Below are 26,496 nucleotides of genomic sequence, written 5' to 3'. Positions count from 1 at the left end.
CGGGGAAGAAGTGACACGTTTTGGCCTAACTTACTAATTTAGTTTTTTACTGTGATTGTATTTTTTCCGCAAACTGGAGGGTAATTTCATTTCAGAGGGCTCGCTACACTGCTTTCTCCACCCCCTAGAGCGGGTCTGGATCAGGGCGTCGGGGAGAGTCCCGGCTGGGGGGGGGGGCTCCAGCTTCCAGGGCCGGAGTGAGGGGCGCCGCTCAAACCCCCCCGTGCCCAGAGCGGTCCCCCCGATGCTCTGCCCCAGATGTCCGCTGAGCCGAGGGGAGACCCCGGGCTACAATCAGGCATGGGGCCACCCAGGCACTCGGGGTCTCGGTGCCCTGGGGAAGCAAGGATGGGGAGCAACTCAGCCAGGCATGTGGTAGTCACACACACATAAACACACATACACATACATATACACATGTCCGTGCACATGCACGCACATACGTATACACGCATACACACATGCTTGAGCACATGCATGTGTGTGTGCGTGCATACACATGTGCACACACATGCATATACACGCACGAGAGGGGTCCCGTCCCTTGGCCTCTCCTTCCCGCTTCTCTGTGCGTGGACTGAGGCGGTGGCTTCGGAGCCCAGAGAGCGGTGCTGTCTGCACACACGTGGTCCCTGTGGCCACGGCCCCCTCTCCCCGCGCGGCGACCTTGGAGCGTTTTCTGTCCTCACTGTGGGGAGACCAGGCTGGAGGGGGCCAGGGGATGGATGAATTTCGAGAGCTGGACTCGGACGCTGTGGAGGAACAGGGCGAAGCCTTTCCACGAACTGCTGGCGATGGTTACAGGCCTGGAGAGCCCTGTCCTGGCTACTGCCCCAGGGCTGCTCGAACCGCACAGCCGCAGCCCCCTTCAGACACAGCCCCCCGCGGGCACACAGCTCCCTGCAGGCACACAGCCCCCTGCGGGCACACAGCCCCCTGAGGGCACACAGCCCCCTGCGGGCACACAGCCCCCCGCGGGCACACAGCCCCCTGCGGACGCACAGCCCCCCGCGGACACACAGCCCCCTGCGGACACACAGCCCCCCGCGGGCACACAGCCCCTGCGGACACACAGCCCCCCGCGGGCACACAGCCCCCCGCGGGCACACAGCCCCCTGCTGACACACAGCCCCCTTCAGACACAGCCCCTGCGGGCACAGCCCCCTGCGGGCACACAGCTCCCTGCAGGCACACAGCCCCCCCGCGGACACACAGCCCCCCGCGGGCACATAGCCCCCCGCGGACACACAGCTCCCTGCGGGCACACAGCCCCCCACGGGCACACAGCCCCCCGCGGACACACAGCTCCCTGCGGGCACAGCCCCTGCGGGCACAGCCCCTGCGGGCACACAGCCCCCTGCGGGCGCACAGCCCCCTGTGGGCACACAGCCCCCTGCGGGCACAGCCCCGTGCCACCCCACCCTTCCAGCCTTCCAGGAGCAGGAGCCGTAGTCCGACCCGGTCCCCGCCCTGGGCCTCTGGGCGCCCCATCCCTGGTGTAAGCACTGGCTGGCAGCCCCCCTTCCTGTCTCAGGCGTGGGTCAGTCAGGCGGGAGGGCACAGCAGGTACGGAGGCGTCGACACCAAGACTTTCCTTCCCAGTGGAAGACTGTACATTTCACTCAGGAAACCTTCCTCTGTGTGATTTCTGTGGGAATTTCCAGAACAACCTCGCTCTTAGAGAGATCAGAGGCTACGAGGGGAGCCCGTTCAGCCCCCCCCTCCCGAGCATCCTGGACAGAAGAAGGGCCCCTAAGTGCCTCCGCAGAACCCTAACCCTAGCCACGCACGCGTCATTGAGAAGGGTTCACGGGTCCGTCTGAAACGCGCAGAGGTGTCTTCCTGTTGTTGTTTGGTTTTTTCAATTAATTTATTTATTTTTGTTACAGATATTTCTCCTTTTTCCCCCAATGATTCCCCCTCCCTGCCCTGTCCCCAGCTTGGTTGTCCATGTCCATTGTTCATGCACACATGTATATAAGTTCTGTGGTTTATCTCTCCCCCCACCCCCTCTTCTGGGGATTGTCAGTCTGTACCCCACTGCCACATCTCTGGGGCTACCCCATTTCTCAGACTGTTATGTTCATTCTATTACACAAATAAGTGAGATCATATGATACTTGTCTTTCTCTGTTTGGCTTGTTTCGCTTAGGGTGATACTTTCCAGGTCCTTCCTTGTCATCTAAAAGGATAAGAGATCTTTCTTTCTTACAGCTGCATAGTACTCCATTGTGTATATGTACCGCTGCTTTTTTATCCATTCGTCTACTGATGGACACTTGGGCTGTTTCCAGATCTTAGCTATTGTAAATAGTGCTGCTATGAACATGGGGGTACATATATTATTTCTGATTGGTGTTTCAGGCTTCTTAGGGTCTATTCCTAGAAGTGGGATCACTGGGTCAAATGGAAGTTCGATTTTTAATTTTTTGAGCTAACACCATATTGTTTTCCATAGTGGCTGCACCAGTCTGCATTCCCACCAGCAGTGTACTAGAGTCCCCTTTTCTCCACACCCTCGCCAGCACCTGTTGTTTGATGATTTGTTGATGGCGGCCATTCTGACAGGTGTGAGGTGATACCTCATTGTTGTTTTAATTTGCATCTCTCTGATGATTAGTGATGTTGAGCATTTCTCCATATGTCTCTTGGCCATTTGTATGTCCTGTTTGGAGAGGTGTCTATTTAGCTCCTCTGCCCATTTTTCAATTGGGTTCTTTGTCTTCCTTTTGTTGAGTTGTATGAGCACTCTATATATATTGGAAATTAACCCCTTATCTGATATATCATTGGCAATGATGTTCTCCCATACAGTGGGTTGCCTTTCCATTTTGGTGGTTGTTTCTTTTGTTGTGCAGAAGCTTTTGAGTTTGATGTAGTCCGTGTGTTCATTTTCTCCTTTGTTTCTGTTGCCTTAGGTGATGTATCAGTGAAAATTCTGCTGTGTATGTGTCTGAAATTTTGTTGCCTACATTTTCTTCTAGGATTTTTATGGATTCACGAGTCACATTTAAGTCTTTTATCCATTTTGAGTTTATTCTTGTATATGGTGTAAGTTGATGGTCTAATTTCTTTTTTTTTTTTTTTTTTTTTTTTGCATGAAGCTGTCCAATTTTCCCAACACCATTTATTAAAGAGGCTGTCTTTACTCCACTGTATGCTCTTGCCACCTTTGTCAAATATTAATTGAGCATATTGCCTTGGGTCCATTTCTGGGTTCTCTATTCTGTTCCACTGGTTTATATGCCTGTTCTTATGCCAGTATCTGGCTGTTTTGATTACAGTGGCTTTGTAGTATAACCTGAAATCTGGTAATGTGATCCCTCCAACTTTGTTCTTCTTTTTCAAGATTGCTGTGGCTATTCGGGGTCTTTTTTGGTTCCAAATGAACTTTTGAAGTATTTGTTCTAGTTCTGTGAAGTATGTCATTGGTATTTTGATGGGGATTGCATTGAATCTATAGATTGCTTTGGGTAGTATGGACATTTTAATGATGTTAATTCTTCCAATCTATGAACAAGGTATGTGCTTCCACTTTTTTATATCTTCCTCTCTTTCTTTTCTCAATGACCTGTAGTTTTCTGTGAATAGTTTCTTTATTTCTTTGGTTAAGTTTATTCCTAGGTATTTTAATTTTTTTTTGCTGCAATGGTAAATGGGATTGTTTTTTTTAGTTTTTCTTTCTGTGAGTTCATCATTGGTGTATAAGAATGCCATCGATTTCTTGACGTTAATTTTGTATCTAGTAAATTTTTTACCTTTCCAATTTGGATCCCCTTTATTTTTTCTTCATGTCTGATTGCTGTGGCTAAGACTTCCAGTACTATGTTAAATAAGAGTGGCGAAAGTGGGCATCCTTACCTTGTTCCTGTTCTTAAGGGAAATGCTTTTAGTTTTTGCCCATTGAGTATGATGTTGGCTGTAGGTCTTTCATATATGGCCTTTATTAAGTCGAGATATGATCCCTCTATTCTGAGATTGTTGAATATTCTTATCAGAAATGGGTGCTGGATTTTGTCAAATGCTATTTCAGCATCTATTGATATGATCATATGATTTTTATCTTCCATTTTCTTTATGTGGTGTATCACATTTATTGATTTGCGAATATTGTACCAGCCTTGCATCCCTGGGATGAATCTCACTTGGTCATGGTGAATAATTTTTTTGATGTGTTGCTGGATTCGATTTGCTAGTATTTTGTTCAGGATTATGGCATCTATGTTCATCAAGGATATTGGCCTGTAGTTTTCTTTCTTTGTAGTGTCTTTTTCTGGTTTTGGAATTGGAATTATGCTGGCCTCATAAAATGAGTTTAGAAGTCTTCCTTCTTCTTGAATTTTTTGAAATAGTTTGAGGAGAATCAGTATTAGTTCTTCTTTGAATGTTCAGTAAAACTTCCCCATGAAGCCATCCAGGCCTGGGCTTTTGTTTGCTAGGAGAGTCTTGATTACATCTTCAATTTCTTTTATTGTTATTTGTCTGTTCAAATTTTTTATCTCTTTCTGGTCCAGTTTTGGGAGACTATGTGTTTCTAGAAATTTGTCCATTTCTCTTAGATTGTCGAATTTGTTGCCATATAGTTGTTCATAGTAGTTGTTAACGATCTTTTGTATTTCTGTGATGTCAGTTATTATTTCCCCTCTTTCATTTCTGATTTTATGTATTTGGGTTCTCTCTCTTTGTTTCTTGGTGAGTCTAGCTAAGGGTCCATCAATCTTGTTTATCTTTTCGAAAAACCAGCTCTTTGTTTCGTTGATCCTTTAAATTGTTTTTTTGGTCTCCATGTCATTTATTTCTGCTCTGATCTTTACTATTTTCTTCCTTCTACTTGCTCTGGGGTTTTCTTTTTGTTTGCTTCCTAGTTCTTTAAGTTGTGAGGTTAGTCTATTAGAGATTATTCTTGCTTCTTGAGGTAGGTCTGTAGTGCTACGAACTTCCCTCTCAGAACTGCTTTTGCTGCATCCCATAGATTTTGTGTTGTTGTGTGTTCATTTTTATTGGTTTCCAGGAAAGTTTTAATTTCTTCCTTGATCTCCATGGTAACCCATTTATTGTTCAATAATGTGCTATTCAGCCTCCATGTTTTCAAATGTCTTTGCAAGTTCTTGTTGCAGTTGATTTCTAGTTTCATACCATTGTGATCTGAGAAGATGCTTAATATGATTTCAATCTTCTTGAACTTGTAGAGACTTACTCTGTGCCCTAACAGGTAGTTTATCTTTGAGAATGTCCCATGTACACTTGAGAAGAATGTGAATTCTGCAGTTTTGGGGTGTAATTCTCTGTAGACATCTATTAAATCCATTTGATCTAGTGCTTCATTTAGAGTCTGTGTTTCCTTGTTAATTTTTTATCTAAATGATCTATCCAGTGATGTCAGCGGGGTGTTGACGTCCCCTGCTATGATTGTATTGCTGTCGATTTCTCCTTTGAAGTCCTCCAGAAGATTTTTGATATATTTTGGTGCTCCTATATTGGGTGCATATATGTTTACCAAGGTTATATCTTCCTGTTGGATATATCCTTTCAATATTATGTAGTGGCCTTCTTTGTCTCTAGTTATGGCCTTCATTCTGAAATCTATTTTATCAGATATGAGTATTGCTAACCCAGCTTTTTTTTTTTTTTGCTTTCCATTTGCTTGAAAGATTTTTTTCCATCCCTTCACTTTCACTATGTGAGTCTTTTGTTGTGAGGTGGGTCTCTTGTAAACAACATATATGTGAGTCATGCTTTCTTATCCAGTCAGCTACTCTATGTCTTTTTATCAGAGCATTCAAGCCATTCACATTTAAGGTGATTATTGATATGTACTTATTTATTGCCATTTTTGTTTAGTGTGGTTGTATTTTTCTTCCTATTTCTTCTACTAATTACAGCAGTCCTTTTAGCATATCTTGCAGTGCTGGTTTGGTGCTAATGTATTCCCTTAGCCTTTTTTTTTGTCTGGGAAGCTCTTTATTTGACCTTCTATTTTCAATGATAGCCTTGCTGGATAGAGTAACCTTGGATTCAGATCCTTGTTTTTCATGACCTTGATTACTTCATGCCATTCCCTTCTGGCCTGTAGTATTTCTGTTGAGAAGTCAGCTGAGAGCCTTATGGGGTTTCCTATGTAGGTAACCTGTTGCTTATCTCTTGCTGCCTTTAGGATTCTCTCTTTGTCTTTAATTTTTGGCATTTTAATTACTATGTGTCTTGGTGTGGGCCTGTTTGGGTTCTTCTTATTGGGGCTCTCTGTGCTTCTTGAGCTTGAATGCCTTCTTCCTTCACCAAGTTAGGAAAGTTTTCTGTCACTATTTCTTCAAATATATTCTTTAACCCTTGCTCCTTTTCTTCCTCTTCGGGGACTCCTATGAGGCAAATGTTATTATGTTTCCAGTTGTCCCACAGTTGTCTTAAGCTGTCTTCCTGCTTTTGGGGTGGGGGGGTGTTGTTTTGTTTTGTTTTGTTTTGTTTTGTTTTTGTGGTACAGCCTCTAGCAGGAACCAAACCCGGGACTCTGGTCCACAGGCCGACGCTCAACCACTGAGCCAAACTGGCCAGGGCTCTTCCTGTTTTTTAATTGTTTTTTCCTTTTGGTTTTCTGATTGGTTGATTTTTTTCTGGTTTTGGAGCCTGCCAAATTTTCACTATGGGTGTTGGTGTTCTGCTGTTTGTAGCTCCCTCTACTGGGTTTGGATGAGCCTGGGTGGGCCCACATTAAACACCACTGTCAAGCCTTACTTTCCAGGGTAGATTTGCAAGCCCAGGAAAGGTTCAGTTATCCTCTAGGTTTTTGCCTGGAGGCTAGTAGTCTCAGTTACTCGGGACCTTGGAATGTAGCCCTGGTGTTCTGCATACGAGGATTTCCAGAGGGTGGGATAGAGGCTGGTTGTTAATGAGCCTCAATTTGCATTTCTTTGCCTCACCTGGGAAAGGCTGAATGTTGGGAAGGGGGGGCTGCTTTCCCCCACAACTCCAGGAAGGAGCACACTGGCCACTGTCCTTTGTGGCTGCAACTCAGCAAAAACTCTGAGTGCCCTCCAAATCCCGGGTGTCCCCACAGAGTTCCAGCCCAGTCTGCCCTCCCTCTGCCATAGCCCCCAGGTGAGTGGCTGTGGCTATTTTAGCGCTCTGTCCCGGCTCTCTGCGCTGTGGAGCAGGGTTGGTCTTTATTCCCCAAGGGCTCTGCTCACAGCTAAGACTGCTGCTGTCCTTGGGCTCCCAGCCCCCACCCTCTCGCGCCTCCGCAGATCCTACCCGTGTCCCTGGTTATATGGTCCTGTCCTGCTGCTTTTCTGTTGCCTTTTTCCGAGGATTTGTCTTTATTTTAGTTGTAATTCCCGTTTGGTCTTGGGAGATCATCTGTGTAGCTTCCATTCACTCCGCCTCCATCTTCACATCCTCTACGCCTACCTGGGTCGCACCGGCCTCTCTGGTGCCCCACACCCTGCAGGTCCCGCGAGTAACAGGATCGCACAGTCCCTTTGGGGACCCGTCTCTGTGCCTATGTTATGGGCTGCTGGGTCGCACCGGCCTCTCTGGTGCTTCAGCACCGCACAGGTCCTGCGGGTGGGCAGCTGGATCACACCCGTCCCTCTCGGGCTCCGGCTTCCCACTGCTCTCGTGAGCTGCTGGACCACACAGGCCTCTGTGGAGCCCCACGTCCCGCCGCTGGTGTCTGGGGAGTGCTGCTGCCCCGTGGGGCTCAACTCTTGCTCAGCCTTTGCTGTAATTTTTGGGGGATGGGTCTCTGCTGCTGGTCTGTGCTTCTGTTGCCTGGGGATGGATGTCTGCTCCCCAGCCTCTCTTGCTGGGGGTGTATCTCGACTCTGATGGGGCTGCTACTATGGGGGAAGGTGCTGGGCTCCTGGCTGTCCGCAGCTTTCGCAACCAGCACCTTGGCAGCTCCACTACTGTGCACGGGTCTGTGTGACAGAGTGTCCACTGGTCCGATGGTGCCAGGTGCACTGGTGGCTCAGGCTGCTGGGTCCTAGCCGCTCCCACTGCCTCCTCCCAGGGAGGACCCGGGACCTTCCAAAATGCTGGGACCTCCCCGCGGCACAGGGAGAAGCGCCCTGTAGGGCCGCTCACCACATAGCCGCTGCTCCGTCCACAGCACAGGGACCTTCTGCTCCGCGGCCCTGCACTGCTCGGGTGTGGTCGTCCACCTTCACGTCCACTCACACCCTCTCACACACTCACCCTCCCTCCGGTCCTGCCCGCCGCCATCTCCGAAGAACTGTTGTTTTATTTTGGGTTTGTTAAATACCACTTCATTCTGTCCGTCCTTTGCTGCTATGGAAACCAGAGGGAAGGCTGCATTCAGTCCCCCCATTAAATATTTCGAATTTATGTGTTTGCAGGTGAGCGCTGTGCTGCTGCTCAGACGCGTGTTAGGGGGGAGGAGGTGCTGGGGTGCACCATCCGTGGAGATGTTAGTGCCTCTGTTTTGGGGGTGTTTTTTTTAAAGAAATCTAATTGCCTGGCTGGTGTGGCTCAGTGGATTGAACGTGTCCCATGGATTCTCGGTCAGGGCACATGCTGGGGTTGTGGGCTCAATCCCCAGTAGGGGGCGTGCAGGAGGCAGCTGATTAATGTCTCTCTCTCCCTTCCTCTCTCTATAAAAATCGATAAAAACATATATATTTTTTAAAGTTAACGAGCCCTGGCCAACCTGCAGACCAAAGAGTCACGGGTTCGATTGCAGTCAAGGGCACGTACCTTGGTTGTGGTTTGATCTCTGGCCCTGGTCAGGGTCATGCGGGAGGCAGCCAATTGTGTCTCTTTGCGTTGATATTTCTCTCTCTCTCTCTCTCTCTCTCTCTCTCTCTCTGCCTAAAGATAACTGGAAAAATATCCTCGGGTGAAGATTAAAAAAAAAATAGTTAAAGAAACCTAATTATCATCAGCGACAATCAGCAGCAGTTTTGACAGTGGGGGGCGAGGGGGCCCACTCCGCCCCCTCGTTAGCTGCTCCTGCAAACTGGGGCTCCAGACCCCCCTCTGGAGGAGCCGTCTCAGCCTGCGGGCTCTGCTCAGCTCTGCCTCCAGTCTGAGGACGTGGGTGGCACGGGGACCTTCCCAGGGAGCCACCGTCCTGGGCAGTGAGAGCTGGTGGTCACCTCTCAGAGGAAGTTGACCAGAGCCCCTTGATAAGGAGAGGCCCGCAGACGCCCGCGGTCACCTGCCAGGTTGGCATGTCCCAAGGGAACCTAACTTGGAAATCTGTCCGTAAATTGCCTGATCGAATGCGGTGGACTTCTCTCCACAGTTTTCTCAAAACTGGGGAGAACTGAAGGTGCTACGGAAGCACCCAGCAGGCAGCCCAGGACCGACTGGGTGGGACAGCCTGTGGGGGACATCGGGCTATCGTCGGGGACCCCAACTTCAAAGGTCGGGCTGCTGGGTGCTCCTCAGAAAGGCGCTCGGGAGCTGGCGTCAGGGACTCCGATGCGCTTTCCACACTCGGGCGGGCTCCACCCTTAGAGCGGCTTCTGCTGAGCTACCTGCTCCGGAGAACAGGGGGCCCCCCCACGGGTCCCCCAGACCCCTCCGTCCGCCTGCTGCAGGGCCCCGGCTCTCGCTGGCTGCTCCCTTTCTCTCCCTTCCCCATATGTCTAGGGTCACGTCCACCACATGGACCCCTGAACCCCACCTGTGGAGCCTATTTGTTGGGTCAGAAAGCTGTGCACCTGGCCGGTGAGGCTCAGTGGCTGAGCCTGGGCCTTGCACCAGGAGGTCGCCGGTTCGATTCCCGGTCAGGGCACACGCCCAGGTTGTGGGCCTGATCCCCAGTGGGGGGCGTGCAGGAGGCGGCCCATCGATGTTCTCTCTCATCCATGTTTCTATCTCTCTCTCATCTCCCTTCCTCTCTCTAAAAATCAATAAGGAAAATTTATTTTTTAAAAGAAAGCAATGCAGTGGGCCAGCCCAGTCCTGGGTGTTCCTACCACTCGGGAACACGCCCTTCAGCCACCAGCCAACTGGCTCGAGCCACCTCCTCCACGTGCCCGGAGCACCCAGCGCAGGCGCCGGGGCTCCTGCAGGAGGCCGACCCCAGACTGCCGCACCCCGTCAGCGTCACCGAGTGTTTCGGGAGCCAGCCCGTGGCTTACCTGGCTCCCCACAGCCCTGTGTTCCCAACAAGCGTGGGGTGGACGGTGGGAAGAGGGGTGAAGGAGGAGGGCCCGACGCCCGTCTTCCCCTGACAGGTTCTCTTCCCGATCATTGAAACCCTGCCCCAGGTCAGCGTTGCATTATTCATCGTTCACTCCCGAGCGATGACGGAGGGAGGGCGGCCCCTCTCCCGGTGATGTTGACGAGTCCCTGAAGACCTCGCGGGGAGTCACAGTCGATGACACTCACAGGCAGTCACGGGGAGCAGCGCCCACCGTGGGGCGAGGCGGGCGCAGGGTGGCGGGGCCTGGGAGAGCAGCTGGGGGTGAGGTGCGGGGCGAGGGGCCGGCAGGTGGAAGCTGGGGGCCGCCACTGTTGAGGTTCAGGTTTGGGCTGGGGAGGCAGGGGTGAGATGAGGGGTTTGGGCATCACGCAGCTGGCCCGTGAATTTGGGGCCGTGGCCTTGCGGTGACAACGGAAACTCACTGTTCTCGGGCCTCTCGCTCCCGGGCTCACTCACCTCTTCCCCGAAAAACATGCGCGCCTGGCGTGTGAGGGCTTCGCCGCTCCCCCCGGCAGAGGGGGCCGGAAACCCGCCAAGAGAGAGCCCAGCGCCCTGGACGGCCTGACTGGGGAGGATCACCCATCCCGGGCTCCCCACCCCCACGGGCCAAAGACAGGGCGGGGCACACATTCTGCAAAGGGGGGCAGCCCACGAAGACCTTCTGTTGCCACAAAGCCGATGCCCTGAGGCAGGGACCTCATGGCGCATCCGGGTCGCTCTGGAGCGTGGTCACCCGCCTGCCCAGGCTTGCTGCCCTCACCCCAGCTGTCTGCGGATGGGGGGGCCATAGCACAGAGAGCCAGCCCCTCAAATGCAGAAACGGAGGCCCAGAGGGAACCCACGGACCGAGGCCCCGCGCTCAGCACCGGGCCTGGGCCTGGGAAGGCCCCCCAGTAAGTCGCCACCAGTGATCAGCAGAAGGAACCCCGTCCTCAGCACCACTGGTGAAGACTTCGCGGCGAGAGAAACGCTTTGCGGATGAAGGATGATTAAGAAGCAGCTGGATTCAGGGCTTCGCCTCCGCGTGGCCGGTGCCGCGGAGACTCGTGTGTCCGTGTGTGCGTGTGTGTGTATGCAGACACACACGTGTGCCTGTTCACACCTGCAGGTCGCAGGCACACATCTGGTTCCCGGCAGCAATGACAAGAAGCCACCTTCTTCCCGTTGCCCGGCACCCAGCTGTCCCCGCGCAGACACACAGAGCAGGACGGCGGGGGAGCCAGCAGTCGTCTTTTAGGGACACTCCTGAGGGGACCAGGAAGCTCTGGTACGGTCGGCACAACCGCGCGTCAGCATCTGCACGGGTCACCGCGGTCCAGCCCGTGCTCACCCCCGGATCACTGCCGGTCCCGGACCGTCTCCCCAGAGATGCGGGTGCGCGGAAGCCCACGCAGGGCTGGTGTTCGTTTCCACCAGATTTTGTTATTACATTTGTCTCGCAGCTTCAAAATAGTCGCAAATGCACGCAATTTATTTAAACAACACCGGGGACGGCAACGCCAGGCAGCTCCCCCTGAGCGCCAAAGACAAAGCCGGGTGTTGCTGCTGTTAAATGGCTCTGTGAAAACCCTTCACAATTCTGAGTCGAGTTCAGAGGCTCGGGTGAGCCCCTGCCGGGGCCCGGGCATCCCCGGGGAGGCACGCCTGTCTCTCCGCCCTGGTGCGGGGGGGGGGGGTGCTTGGACACCGGCATCCCCGCCCCGAGGTTGTGCTCACGGCCGGGGCTCCCGCATCGTGTTGCCCAAGGTCTGTCTGGCGGGGTCTGTCTGGCTGCCCCGAGCGGACCTGCTCAGTTACAAGCTCCAACCACGTCCCTTCTCCGGGGGCACAGATGGACCTTAGAACCTGTGTGTGGAGGAGCCCCGGGCAGGGCTGTGACTGTGGAGCACAGTGGCCACTGGAGGGACCCCCCCCCAGAGGCAGTCAGTCCTGAGTGGGACCTACGCCTCCATCCCTAAGAGCTCCCTGGAGCTGCCATGCTGGGGTCTCAGACCTCTCCCTCCACAGTCCGAGGTGGATCCCAGGTCCTGGGTGCCGACCCCAGAAGGGAGAGGCCCGCTCAGCAGCTGCCCTGGCTTGCGGTCTGACTCCTGGGTTTCAGGTCCTGCCTGAGGAGCTGCGTGGCCCTCCGGAGTTCCTTGCCTCACTGGTCCCCTGTGGCGTCCCTAGCAAAGTGGGGAGGCCGACCCTCCCGCTGAACTGGCGATGGGGCGGATGTGGGCGGTGACTGTGGGGAACGCTCTGTCCCTTCAAGGTGGGGCGCCCCCGTGGGCATGGAGAGCGGCTGTGTGTGCCCTGGCTGCTGGGGAGGATGCGTGGCCAGGACGGTCCTAAAGGCAGTTCTGGGAGGCTCAGGGGCCCTGGAGATGACCCCCCCCCCCGTGGCATCCAGCTGGGGCTCCGTCATGAGGCGGCACCCATCCGTTCGACTCAGACAGGGGTTGGTCCCAGGCCCCACGAGGAGCAAGGCAGCAGGACACACACCTTGCGTGGCCCTGCCGAGGGGTGCCCGCGGCCCAGGAAAGCCCCTGGTGTTCATGGCTGCAGCCCACGAGAGAGCCGGGACCGGGGCGGGGGGCCCCGAGCGAGCCTGGGGTACGGCTGGTCCAGGTGGGGTTTGCCATTGATGTAGCCCGAAGTCTGGGCGTCCGGGGCGGATAGATTATTTCCTCTGGCACCGGAAGGCAGTTGTGTGTACCTGCTTTTAACTCCCTGCTGTGCGGCTTCTCAGCAAAAGGGGGTGAAGATGCTTCTATGTCCACAGAGGGTGACGCTAAGACCAGCCAGGGTCCTCGAGGGGCATCGAGCTCCGCGGGAGGGTGGGGACCTCACGGTGATGGCTCAGATGCCCCCAGTTCTCTCCTCCCGGCCTTGGGTTCCCGGTCAGAGGCCCATCTCTGCCCTGGGCACGCTCGTGCGCTGAGGGCCCTACGACTCGGTGTAAAGTGAGCGCCAGCCATGAGCACCGTGCCACGAGGGGGCCTTGGAAACGCCTGCAGAGGTGACAGGTGTCTCCGTGAAGCTCGGCCGCCCCTTTCATCCTAGAAGGCCGGGCACACTCAGCTACTCCGAAAGATAAGAGGAATCAAGTACAAAAGAGCCCGAAGCCCTCTGGTGACCGGAGGAAGCCAGAGCCGCGTCCGGGTGCGTTTTTCTCCAGCCTCTTCCGAATCCGTAACAAAACCCTAGGACGCACGCTGCGTCGGGACAAAGGTCCTGTCTTCACGTCCAAGTTCCCAGAGAGCAGCCTTAGGGACTGTCACGTCCCCCGACAAGGGCATAGCGTACCGCATCCTACCACCGTGTGCCGGCAGACCTCGGAGCCTCCGTCCCAGTACACTTTCTGTTTTCCACATGTAACGTCGTTATGAAAACATCCGCAGTGAGCGTCTGAGTGCGGAGATTTCTGTCCACATGCGGCTGCTTTGGGACAGATTCCCAGCTGCAGAGTTACCTGAAGCTGGTCACTGGCAGACAGGAGGCCGGCGGGTTGCGGCCAGGGCCCAGCAGTGGTGACCCCGCTCGGCGTCCGCACAGCCGGCGTCCGGCCCACGGGGTCGCAGCCAGGCGGGGTCGCAGCCAGGTTAATTCCCACGAAAACCCTCTGACCTCAGGGCGGCTTATGTTCCCCGCTCCCATTTATAAAAGAAGAGGCTAGAGTTTGGCGAGATCAAGGGGCTTGGCCCGTGTCACATGAGTCCTTACACGCACATAAATAGGACACCCCAGTCTGCATCCCGCCCAGCCCCACACCCTCAGCCAGCACCGGCCAGACCACTCGCAGGCCCCCGTGCTGAGGGTTCGCTGGGTGAATCTTGGCAGTTTGTTGGTGAAGAGGACACATCACTTTGATTTTCATTGTTTCATTACGGGCAAACACGAGCGTTTTTACAAGTTTATTGGGCCTTTATTTTGCCAAGTATCTAGTCATGTCTTTTTTCCTGTTATACAAAGATGCACGTTTTATTGGTTTGTAAGAACTCTTTATATAGCGAGGCGGTTAACACTTTCAGATTCGTCGTAAAGCAAGTGTTCCGAGTCTATCCGTTGCTTTTAGGATATGTTTTCACAAAAAAGAGTTTCACGCTGAAATGTGTTTGTCTTTCCCTTGGTGGATGTGTTTCCATTTGGAGGGGATTTGACAGCTCAAGTGCACTCTGTAGTTAGCTGCGTTTCCTCCCAGTTTGTGGTTTCTCCCCCCCACTTAATGCCCTAATCTATGTTTTTGTGTAGTTGGGGTCTCGGGTGGTCCCCCTGAGACTTAGCTGATCGTCCCGTCGTTCTCTCTCGATCGGGAAAGTACGGATTTTCTTAGCCGATACCCTCCCCTCCCTGCAAAACCTAACGCATTTCGGCTCTTCTCTCCCCTTTACGAAGGTGCCGAAGAAAGGGGAGAAGACGCCAGCCCCGGCCCCCGCCCGGCCGCCGAGCGCCCCGCTGCTGCCGTGGCCCCAGCACCAGCCGTCCAGCGGACTGCGGAGACAGAAGCGGGACTGGGTCATCCCGCCCATCAACGTGCCGGAGAACTCACGGGGGCCTTTCCCACAGCAGCTCGTGCGGGTGAGTGCAGACCCCCCCCCCGCGTGGGGAGGGTCCCGGCTTCCCAGCCTCCGCCCTGCCGGTCTCGCTGATCGGGTCTGAGGGGCTTGCTCCTGGCACAAGGAGGGGGCTTGCATTCGGTGTCTAAGGTCAAGATTTCGCCTTTTCAGTCATGAGTGTTACACAGGATGACACAGAGCAGAGAACCCAGGGGGCAAGCGTGTCATCCAGGGCAGACAGGCTGCGCGAGTTGGGTCCCCTGAGTCCCCTCTGTCTCGGGTATCAAGAATGGGAGGAGCCCTGGCCAGTTTGGCTCAGCGGTTAGAGCGTCAGCCTGCGGTCCAGAGAGACCCGGGTTCGGTTCCCGCTAAGGGCATGTACTTCGGTTGCAATTTGTCCCCGGCCCTGGTTGGTCGTGCGGGTGGCAGCCACTCGATGTGTCCCTTTCACATCGATGTTTCTCTCTTTCTCCCTCCCGCTCTATCTGTACAAAAAATGGAAAAATGTCCTCGGGTGAGGATAAAAAAAAAAAAAAAAGAGTGGGAGGAGGCGAGGCAAGCTTGGCTTCTGGCCTTTGACCTCTGACACCTGTCTTCTGTCTGATTGGACACACGTCTTTCCAGTTGTGACTAAGTGACTGTACGGTGACCTGAGTGTGATGCTGATCTCGGTGCAAAGGCACAAGTCCAGACAGAGACTGTGATACCAGGTCAACAGTGAGGCCTCCGTGAAACCCCCAAGGACGCGGTTCAGAGAGCTTCCAGGTTGGGGACCATGGAGGTGGGGGAGAGAGGCGCTCCTGGGGAGGGCTTGACCTCTCACCCTTCCCCACACCTGGCCCTGTGCGCCTCTCTACCTGCCTGTCCCTGCGTCCGAGCCTTTAGAACGGGAGCGGTAGGGAAGGAGATGCGGACGTGCCCTCCATGTCCGCTCAGGAGAGCTACGGGCCCCCCAGGCGGGCAAACCGTCCCCGCAGCGCTGCCCTGGCTTGGACACAGTGTGTCCTCTGGTCCTGGGACGCCCTGACGTGTCTAGCAGCCCTGCGGGAGGGCTGCCTCCAGGCCAGAATGTCCCCCTGCACAGGCTGTGAGCGTAGGGCAGGCCGTGGGCGAGGGCTGGCTGGCTGCTGTCAGCATCCCCCAAGTGTCAGAAACCTCACACGAGGAGGCTTGTTTCTCGCTCCTGTGAAGGTTGCCTGGGGGTGTCACTCAGGCCCAGAGTGAGGACCCCAGGCCTGCTAGGTAGACGTGACATGTATCCATTTACCTGAGTTCCACTGGCCAGAGCCCAGCCACGTGCCAGGGCTGATTGCAAGGGACGCCGGGAAACACGGTCCCCTCTGTCCTGGAGGAAAGGACACGTGTGTGGTGAGTGACTCTCAGCCACAGCCGCTCTCTTGAGATGAGAACAGTGTGCGTCCCGTCCTCCTGCGGCCCGGGGCCAGTGGGCAGCCTAGGTCACCAACCTTCCCCGAGCCTGGTCTTTGTTTACCCCACTGCCCTGCCTTATTCTCCCCGTAGCACTTAGTGACTTCACATTTGTTCTTTATTCGTCTAAAAACAGGCGTCCTGAGGGCAGAGGCCCTGCCTGCATCTGTAGTGTGTGAGCAGCCCTGGCACAGAGTAGGCACCATAGTTGCTGGATGGATGGACGGAAGGATGATGGATGGATGGATGGATGGATGGATGGATAGATGAGTGGATGAGTAGATGGATGTGTGGATGGATGGATGGATGGATGGATGTGTGGATGGATGGATGGATGGATGGATGGATGGATGGACAGATGGATGGACATGTGGATGGATGGATGGATGGATGGATGGATGGATGGAGATGGATGGATGGATAGATGGATGGATGGATAGATGAGTGGATGAGTAGATGGATGTGTGGATGGATGGATGGATGGATGGATGGCTGTGTGGATGGATGGATGGATGGATGGATGGATGGATGGATGGATGTGTGGATGGATGGATGGATGGATGGATGGATGGATGGATGGATGGATGGATGGATAGATGAGTGGATGAGTAGATGGATGTGTGGATGGATGGATGGATGGATGGATGGATGGACAGATGGATGGACGTGTGGATGGATGGATGGATGGATGGATGGATGGAGATGGATGGATGGATAGATGGATGGATGGATAGATGAGTGGATGAGTAGATGGATGTGTGGATGGATGGATGGATGGATGGATGGACGGATGGATGGACGTGTGGATGGATGGATGGATGGATGGATGATGGATGGATGGATGGAGATGGATGGATGGATAGATGGATGGAGATGGATGGATGGATAGATGGATGGATGGATAGATGAGTGGATGAGTAGATGGATGGATGGATGGATGGATGGATGGATGGACGGATGGATAGACGTGTGGATGGATGGATGGATGGATGGATGGATGGATGGATGGATGGACGGACGTGTGGATGGATGGATGGATGGATGGATGGATGGATGGATGGATGGATGTGTGGATGAGTATATGGATGTGTGGATGGATGGATGGATGGATGGATGGATGGATGGATGGACGAGTGGGTGGATGGATGGATGGATGTGTGGATGGATGGATGAGTGGGTGGATGGATGAGTACATGAACAATCCCAACACTGGCTGTTGTGCTGGGCACCCATCGGCTCCGGCTCACAGTCCCCATGACACGTGGGATTTGGTGGGGATCTGAGCACCGGTGGTCCCGGCTACCAGAGCTTCTCAGACTGATGCTGGAGCACATTCCCAGGGAAGCTCCGTCTCCACCGGAGACTGAACCCACACCAAGCTGGGCTCTCACGGGGCAGATTCATCTTCAGCAAATGAAATCTGGAATCTCCGTGAAGGTTTCTGTGAAAGATTTGTCTTTTCGAACAGACTCCAAGCTATGACGTGAGAACTCAGCCCACAGACTCGCGCACACAGGCGCACACACACCATCCTGCGCCTCACGCACACGCACGCTCCCATGTGCTCACTTCCTGCTCCCTTCACCCGTCCCCCCGTTGACTCCTTCTCCTGCACAGACAAGTGCTTTGTTCCAGGTGCTTCTCTGCCCTGTCGCTGTCTCTGGGAAGCTGACGAGTTGCCGGCCGTGTCCCGGGGCGGCTGGAGAGGAGCTCAGTGCCGGCGAGCGCGGACGCGGCCTGGTGGGAGCAGGGAGCAGAGCGGGCGCTGGGCCCGGCTGCGTCCAGCTGCAGCTCTCTGCTCATCGCGGCGTTTCATCCTGATAAAATATGTGAGATGAAAAACGGGAGGGAAAGGAACAGGCAGATTATTCCTCAAAAAAAAAAAAAAACCACTTAATTACAGGCTTTTCCCTGGAAAGAATACCACGTCTCATGGCATGAGCTCTGCCACGCAGGCGAATCAGTAACCGATGTGTCTGGGGGCAGCGTGGGGGCCCTCGGCCGTCTGATCGAGGTGGCGCGTGCCGAGAGGTGCCACCACCCGGAAGTTCTGGTCACTCGGAGAGGAAGCAAGTCACAGCCCTCGAACTCGTGCCTGGGAACTAGGAGGTTGGACAGCGGCCCTGTGTTCCGGAGGAAGGGGCAGGAGGAGGCACGACCTTCCGGCCTCCCGAATCCCAGCCCGGGGCTCTGGCCAGGACAGTGTGGGGCGTCTGTGGGTGCCAGGCTGCTGTGGGCACTGGGAATTCAGAGAGAGGAGGACACAGAGTCCTCTCGTGGCCTCAAGAACCAGCAGGCCGTCAGCCCTCGACTCCCCACTCGGAACGCGGTCCCTTCACTATCATTAGGGTGTTCTCCCGCGTGGACGAGCGCAGGGTTTGGAAAACCCACGGGCTTCTCTCTCGCCGGGATGAGGCTCGGCTCCCGGCAAGATTCAGAGCGGGGATAAAAATCAAGCTTGTAAAAAAAGCAGCCGAGTCGAATGAAAACTCAGACTTCGTTAACTGGAGAGGATGTCCAGGGTCATTGGCTCGGGTGGTGGGAAGGAACGTGGCGCTGCTGGGAGATGGGTCCTTTAATCCTGGAACCTGACGTCTGAACAGACAAGAAGGCGTGCAGACCCCTCCTCGGGGGCCCGGAGCGAGGCCTGGAACGGGAGCTCTGAAGATAAGGCTGCAAGGGAGTCCTTACATGACTGCTCAACAAGAAAGGTGGCCGCGGCGGGAGACAAGCAGGGACCGTTTCCAGAGCAGGGAGCCTGTGAGCACGCAGCCAGGGGGCTGGGAAGGATTATTAAAATCAGCCCGACACAGCTAACCTCGCAAATGAGCTTCAGCGGACCGAAATCCAGGGTTTTCTTCGCCTCGGCTTGGTAAATTCGGTTCCCGTCTTGTGTGCGTGGCTTCATATCCTCTGAACGTGGACCAGACTTGGGGGTCTGCCGGGGAAACCCTGCACCCCCCTTCACTCTGGGGCAAGAGATGACCGGACGGAGGTGGAAGCTGCGTCCCAGCCACGGCAACCGCAGGGCGCCCACCGTCCGGGACGCGCGTGCGCCAGCCCACGAGCGTGCACAGTCTCTCTGAGTCGGCACCCGTGAAGCCAGGCGGGGGGGCGGGTGGCATAGGGCCCCGAGGACGAGGTTTAGGGCCACCCCTCCCGGTGGCCCCAGTGCAGGGAGTGGAGAGGATTTGGGCCCCTGGAACCAAAACCTCACTCTCCCGAGTGGCAGATCTTTTTTTAACTCAGGAAGACCTCTAATAACGGGTTGCTAAGAAACCGCCACAGGGAATGATTCTGAAAACATCTCGTTTGTTTCTGATATATATGAGTTTCCAGGGCCATGGAAACACCCCCATCCGCCCCCGCTGAGGCGCTGCTGCGGAGGGGCGGGGGGGGGGGGGGTTGTCTGCCGGGATCCATCAGGCCGAGGCGTGGCTCGAGCAGAGACGTCTCTGTGGGAGGAAGGTCAGGGCTGGGGGAAGGAAGAGTGGACGTTGTCAAGTCCACGGTCTCCGTGTTCCAGAACCGCAGGAAGGACCAGTCTTACTGCCCAGCCGGTTCTGGGGGGATGAGACGGTCTGGGCTGCAGGGTGTGCTCTCAGCAGCAGACGCCAGGGTGTCCCGGCGCCTAAGCTGTCTGAGTTGAAGGCTGTTCAAGCTCAACTCAAGGGCTGCAGGAGTCCCCCTGCCCATCTGCCCCTCTCCTCCCAGCAGGGCAGTTCAGCCCTGTGCCCTGTGAGGCTGGCAGTTCCTGCCATCTGGGAGGGCAGGCGGCCGGGGGCTGTGATAACACGTGGGAAGCAGCCACGGAGTAAGGGCCAAATAGCATTCGGGAAAATAAACAGAACCGAGAGGACGGGGGAGCTGAGGAATCAGGACCCTCGGGCTCACAGGACAGGACGGGGTGAACCCACTGGGAAATGTCTCTCGTCAAGAGGACGACCAGGGATCTGGGAATTTTGAAATGCAGACAGGGAGGTGGGACTTTACCAGCCCTCCGATGTCTCCACGGCTTAGCGAATCCAGAAGACTCACGTCCAACACCGTAATCGGTCATTATGTTAAATAGCATCCTGCCGGCGTGGGTTTTCGGGCATGGCCGGGCCATAGGCGCTGTATAAGCGAGCTCCCTGGGCTGAGCGGGCTGGGCGCCACCTGGGGCGAGCCTGCACAGGCGCGGTGCCCCTGGCCTGGACGTGTCTCCCACGTGAGGGGGTGGCCGGTGAGTCAGCGCACCCCAGCCCACACCCCAGTGCGCTGGAGGCCGGCACGGGCCGGGAGAAGAACTCTGGCCACGATACAGCCACTCAGAAATCCTGTCGTTGAATGTTGGGTCTGCTTGTCTGTTGCAGTAGCTTAGAAAGCATGCCTGGGCCAGGTGACAGGTGCCAGGGGTAGGCCACAGATGCAAGGGCTCTCATGCCGCAGAGCTCTGGGTCCAAGAACACTGTGCGTCTCCGCCGGTCACCAAGGAATCCGCACTTGCAGAATCCGGCTTTGATTTCAAACCGAATGGATACATCTGTTTCCTTGGGCTTGTTTCCAATGTAGCAGGGCAGGGAAGAACACAGGACTGTGCAGACACACTGTATCCACGGTGCCCTGCAGTCAGCAGACACACTGTATCCACGGTGCCCTGCAGTCAGCAGACACACTGTAACCACGGTGCCCTGCAGTCAGCAGACACACTGTATCCACGGTGCCCTGCAGTCAGGAAGAAGCCCCCCCTTAGACCGCATTTTGAGACAGTGGGCACAGTAAGGACCCGCTCTCGATCTTAATGATGTGGAGGGATTTCCTGCAGTCCCAGCCCTGCCCTTCCCAGATCTCGCTACGTCCCGGAACATTAAGGGGAATATATGCAGAATTCAGTCCTAATGTGATTTGCCACAGAAGAGCAATCCCACAGGGACCCTCGGAGCGGCTTCTGCATTCCGACTTCTCCCTCCGTGCTGGGGCGCTGGCGCGTCCCGGTGTGCGCTCGGCCCGCGGGGTCGCGCTGGCCAGGCTGTCCTACCCAGGTCCACCTCCGCTGTCCACCGTGGGATGCCACGGGTGTTGATGCTCCCTCCATGCGGTTATTCAAGTCAACTCACCTTCTATACTAAACACGTTGTTTTGGTTTTTGGTTTTTGTTTTTGTTAATCCTCACCCAAAGATATTTTCCATTGATTTTTACATAGAGTGGAAAAGAAGGGGAAAGAGAGAGAGAGACAGAGAGACACGGACTGGTTGCCTCTCAAACGACCCTGACCAGAGTCGAGGATGAACCTGCAACCCACGTCCGTGCCTTCAGGAACAGAACTGGCAACCCTTCGGTCTGCAGACCGTCGCTCTTACCGCCGAGCCAAACACGTTTATTTTAAAGGACATTTTATATAACCACTGTTCAGTGACAAACCGCCGTCACTAGGCCTAAAGAGAGGAGAACCCCCACAAATGGCAGCAAAAATGACATTATCGTTTAAAGTAGCTGTGCTCCCATCCATCACTGAAAATCACCTCAGGTCCTGGCAGAGGGACCTGTCGCCGCCTGGGAAACAAATGTCCGTGAGAGTGGCCGCGGGGAGCAGCGCCCTGGCTGAGGCCCTCGGACCTGCGTGTGTGACCTGAGCCGCCCGTGGGGGCGGGGGGCTCCTTCGTGGCAGCTCAGAGCAGCTCCAGCTGGCTCAGCTCAGACATCAGATGCATCCGTGGTCCTAACTGTCGCAGCAGACTGTACGTGACCCCAGGAAGACAAACTTCCCTGTCTCTAAACCGTTTACCTAACTAAACACACACCCCGGATTCGGAGGAAACAGGCGACACCCCCTTAAAGATGCCGTCCCTGTGCCCACAGCTCAGAACCAATCAGGTTTGCGCGTGGAGGCGGGGAGGCGGGGTCTGGCATGGAGATGGACAGCGGGTCCAGGACACCTGCCTGAAGGCCCCAGGCTGTGGACAGAGAGCAGGTGACCCCACCGGGGCGGGGTTCTGCCTCTCCGGGAGCAGCTTGGACACGGGCAGAACACTGACGGCGTGTGAACGGTACAGCCGGGGAGCACCGAGAGGGGACAGGGACCCAGGGACCAGGGCAGAGAGAGGAGCTGGGGAGCGGGGAGCTTCCAGCAGGGCTGGGCCCCGGGGAACACGAAGGGCAGCGAGGCTGCGAAGGGTTCTGGGTCTCACGGGGCTGCGGGCAGGTTCCGTCGGGAGGGAGACGGTCCGTGCCGGCCGCTGCAGGCGCCCTGCGCACAGCCGTCCACGTGACCCGGGGTCCTTGCTCACGTTTGGGGGCCTGGCTGGGGTTGGGCTGAGAGTGGCCTGTGCACCCTCCAGCAGGAGCCCCTGTCCATCCTGCAGACAGAGGGCAGACAAGGCGAGTCGTGCCAGCATCACCCCCTGGCCAGGCAAGGTACTGGCTGACCCCAGTAAGGACGGAGGGCCGTGGCATGGATATGGAGGCCTGGGCTGTGTGGACATCTGCCATCATCGAGGGCGGCAGGGGCAGGGGGTGGGGTGCTGTTGCCCTGTGGTGGTGGTGATGGTGGTGGTCGCTGCCTCACTCTGTATCTTTTTTTTTTTTTTTTGGTGGTACGTGCCCCTTAGCGGGAACTGAACCCAGGACTCTCCGGTCCACAGGTCAATGCTCAACCGCTGAGCCAAACTGGCCAGGGCTCTGTATCTTAATGGTTTCCCGCTGGGCAGGTTACTGAGACTCCGGCAAAAACTGACCGCAGCCACGGTCAGCGGAGAAGGTGTCGTTAGAGTTTAAAGGGTTCAGAGTGTGGGTTTTGCAAGAAGAGAAAGTTCTAGAAGCTGCCAACCGTGGTGTGTTTCCCACATGCTGGGCCACACGTAGAGGTGAGGCAGGTGGTGGCTTTTTAACACAATGAAAAAGAAATAAGAGGAAAAGCAAGCTGATCTGAAAATAAAATCTGAAAACCCTTTTTACGGAAAAAAAAAATGGAATCGTCTTTTAAGGAGGAGGCCCTGAGTCGTACTGAAGTTCCCTGTGCGACGGGCCAGTTTCTCTCGGCTCTTCCGCCACGGATCTGCACTGTGGCGACATCACAGGTCAATGCTTTCACCCAAAACCTATTTTTAGGCCCAGTCGGAGTGGCTCAGGGGACTGAGCGTCGCCCCAGGGACTGACAGGTCCCGGTTCCATTCCCCGTCAGGGCACATGCCCGGGTTGGGGGCTCGATCCCCAGTAGGGGGCGTGCAGGAGGCAGCCGACCGATGTTTCTCTCTCACGTCGATGTTTCTTTCTCCCCCTCCTCTCTCTCTAAAATATCAATAAAAACATATGTTTTTAAAACCTGTTTTTAAAATGTTTGCCAGGCCCAAGTTTGGACCCTCTGTTGACCCAGTGGTGGGTTTTATCAGGGTTCATTCGTAAAGGTAAAGATGAGACTGTGTCCCCACCTCGGTCCCCACCAGGCCCCTCCTCAGTCCGCTGACCAGCCAGGAGCAACCTCGAAGGCCATCCAGTATCTCTCTGAAGTAGTCACGTCTCTGCCATCAGGGCAGAACCGAACGGGGCCACCGTCCCCGAGAACTCCCCAGCTCTGACACCTTGTCACCCTCGGGCCTCAGCTTCTCGGCCGAGCTCATCCATGCGGCCTGGGCAGTTTCTAGGCTGGGCTTGCCCGGCGGGAGATCCCACGTCATCTCGCTCTGCAGATAATGCTGTCCCGTAACTGGCGGGTGCTGGAGAGGCGGGACCCGATGAGCTCGCCGCGCCTCCCCCTGCAAATCCATGTGCGAGATCGGGGGTTGCAAGTGCTCCACGTCCCTCCGGCACTGCCACGGACCCTGCCTGGTTCCGCCAACCCGCCGGGCCGGCGCCTTCAGAACCCACAGATCCTCCTGCCGGCAGGACTTCTGTGGGTGATCACAGCGCCCTCTTGTGGGGCACTACGGGACCAACCGCTGTGCCTCATCTGTGCCCCGGCCCCCTGGGTCGGCTGCAGGAGCCTCACAGGGAGGAGACGGAGCCTGGAGAAGCCGAGTCGCTGGCCTGAGGCCTCACAGCTGGAAGGCAGCGCGTGGAACCCAGACCTGCTGCTTCCAAAGCCCTGGAGCGAGCGCTGCCCTGAGAGGGCCTGTGGCCTTGTCCCAGCCGTGCGACTGAGGGCCGCCTGCTTGCCCCGTCCCCAAAGGGGCCGGTCAAGGCCCACCTCCTGGACAGAGAGGACGGCACCCTGAGAATGCCCAGGAACCCTCTCCTCTCGTCCTCACACCGTCACCCTCATGTTGGAGACACGCTAAGTGAGGCAGACTCTGCGAGTAACTTGTCCGAGGTCACACAGATGGGACATGAGAGCAGGATTGGAACCCGGGCCAGCTGGGGAGTGCGCGGGACCCACCCCGGGGGGCGAGGCTGGAGAACTGCCCTGCGGCGCTGCGTCCTTACTGCCCCTCGATCTGGCTCTGCAGCCTCCGACCGGCGAGCTGGTGTATGCCGATCGCTCACCGTGCGCTAAGGCTCCCAAAACAATTCACAGAAACTCACTGTTGGAGAGATGCAAGGCGGAGCTCCCCCTGGGGGTGCACCCTGCAGCGGGCGATGCACCCCTGCTTTGCAGTGACATCGAAATGAGCCCTCGTTAAAGGAATATGCACACATATTTCAGATGCTGGAGAGTTTGTGATTTGGGTGCTTTTGTAAATTCCTGATCCCGCACCACCCAAGGCAGGTGTGAGAGAGCAGAGTTTCCACCATCTCAGGTGTCAGAGGACTGCCCCCCAAGTCTGAGCACCTGGGCCCAACAGCACCGAGGCATTTGCCTTGAGTCCTACAACAGACCTCCCACAGACAGGTTGGTGTGATCCAGCCCTCTCCTTCCATTCAGAGGAGACCGCCGGACCTCTAAGCACAGGGACCTTTGTCCCTCTCGGAAGCCGGCCCTGTGGTTGGGCAGCCCTGCTTCCCCTCTGAGAGCCCTCTGCCTTGTGGCAAGAGCACCCTGCTCCTCTCTGCACCCCGGGGCGACTTTCCTGCAAGGAACAGGGTGTCGGACCCACAGCGGCCTGAGCACTCTGTCTCTATTCATGTTACGAGAAGTGAAGAAGGAGCTGGTGATGGTTTGTTGGCTCAGTGATGCCCTCAAGGACTCAACCCCTTTATTTCCTGACTCACCACCTTTGTTCGTTGGCTTTGTGTTCTCGTGGTGGCTAGAGGGCTGCCAGTGCGCCTGCCATTTCGTCCACTTCAAAAGGTGATAGTAGTAACTATCTTTTCATGCTTGTCAGGAAATCTAAAACATCCAGGATCCCGCACAGACTACCCTTTATGTCTCGTCCTTCGGAGATTGGTCCCAGGCCATCCCAAGCAACCCGGGAGGCTGGCACAGCAACTGTTGGCATAACTTTAGCCTCTGTGGTGAGAGACAGGGAAGGAGAAGGGTGGGACTATGGCTCGGCCACCTCCCACGCACAGTCACAAGCTAGGAGGCTCCCTGGGGCAGGTCCCTTCCCAGCTCCTTTGGCTTCAGGAATGACTCAATATTTCATTTCTTTCTTCAGGGAGAAAGGTGGAGCTTTGCAGTTCATTTTTAGACATCCTCACATTAATAATGTACGTGTTTGCGGTGCCTGCCTTCAGACGCGCAGGCCTGCGCTCGCACGTGGGGTGAATTATGTGTGTATTACTGGGGAAGAGCGTAAAAAGCATCTTGATGCCCAGGAAAATCAGTCCTGTAATAGAAACCTCTGTCATTTATTCATTTTAATACGCTCACCATCTCGTCTCGCGGTGTGAGTGTCACTGTCGAGCCTCTGGTGACAGCCATAACGGGCGCAGACAGTCCTTTTTATGGAGCAGAGTTATCGCCGTGTTTAGATTATCAGGATTTTTATTGTGGTGCTGAGGTGAGAGCTGGTCAAGGGGGAGAGAAGCCTCACACGCCTGGAGTCCCCAGGGTCCCCGAGGTGGGTGCGCAGCACAGGTGCGAGCCAGCCAGCTGTCGCCTCTGTGCCCGCGACCCCTTCTCTGTGCCCCTCGCATCCGCGGCAGGGCTCGTGGGTGGGAACGTCGCTGAGGAGGCACCAGAGGGCGTGTCCCCACTGAGAATGTGACTGGGAGGTACTGGGCTTGGTGGGGAAGTTCAGCTTCCGACAAGCATGGCCGACCAAAGGCCCTGGTCCCCTCCCTGATGGATGAGGGCCACCTGCCCCCGGTCAGACCTCAGACGCAACAGGAGACCGCGGTTGAAGATCACGAGCAGCCCACCTGGCGGGCGGCTCCACCGTGAGATCTGCCCGTCCCTTGCGGGTGGGGAGGGAGGCAGTGTGGTAGCCAGGCTTCTCCAGAGAAACAGACTCCCAGGGCGTGTGTAGTAGAGAGATTTCCTGTGAGGACTTGGCTCACGTGGT

At 55.7% G+C, this 26,496-nt stretch overlaps 1 protein-coding gene across 2 annotated transcripts in view; it reads left to right on the top strand.

Moving 5' to 3' along the window:
- CDH4 (cadherin 4) overlaps positions 1-26,496 on the top strand; it is a 281,734-nt gene that overhangs the window by 205,720 nt on the left and 49,518 nt on the right. The window contains exon 4 of one of the 2 annotated variants that reach the window (XM_036245369.1): positions 14,546-14,728. In XM_036245369.1, the coding sequence (XP_036101262.1) occupies positions 14,546-14,728 (183 nt within the window). The remainder of the gene's footprint in view (positions 1-14,545; positions 14,729-26,496) is intronic. The other variant, XM_036245370.1, reaches the window with a different exon arrangement.

The sequence above is a fragment of the Molossus molossus genome, unplaced genomic scaffold (genome assembly GCF_014108415.1).
Source record: "Molossus molossus isolate mMolMol1 unplaced genomic scaffold, mMolMol1.p scaffold_m16_p_6, whole genome shotgun sequence".
NCBI classification, from domain to species: Eukaryota; Metazoa; Chordata; class Mammalia; order Chiroptera; family Molossidae; genus Molossus; species Molossus molossus.
The sequence above is the reverse complement of the archived record's forward strand: the minus strand, read 5'-3'. Positions and strand labels throughout refer to the sequence as shown.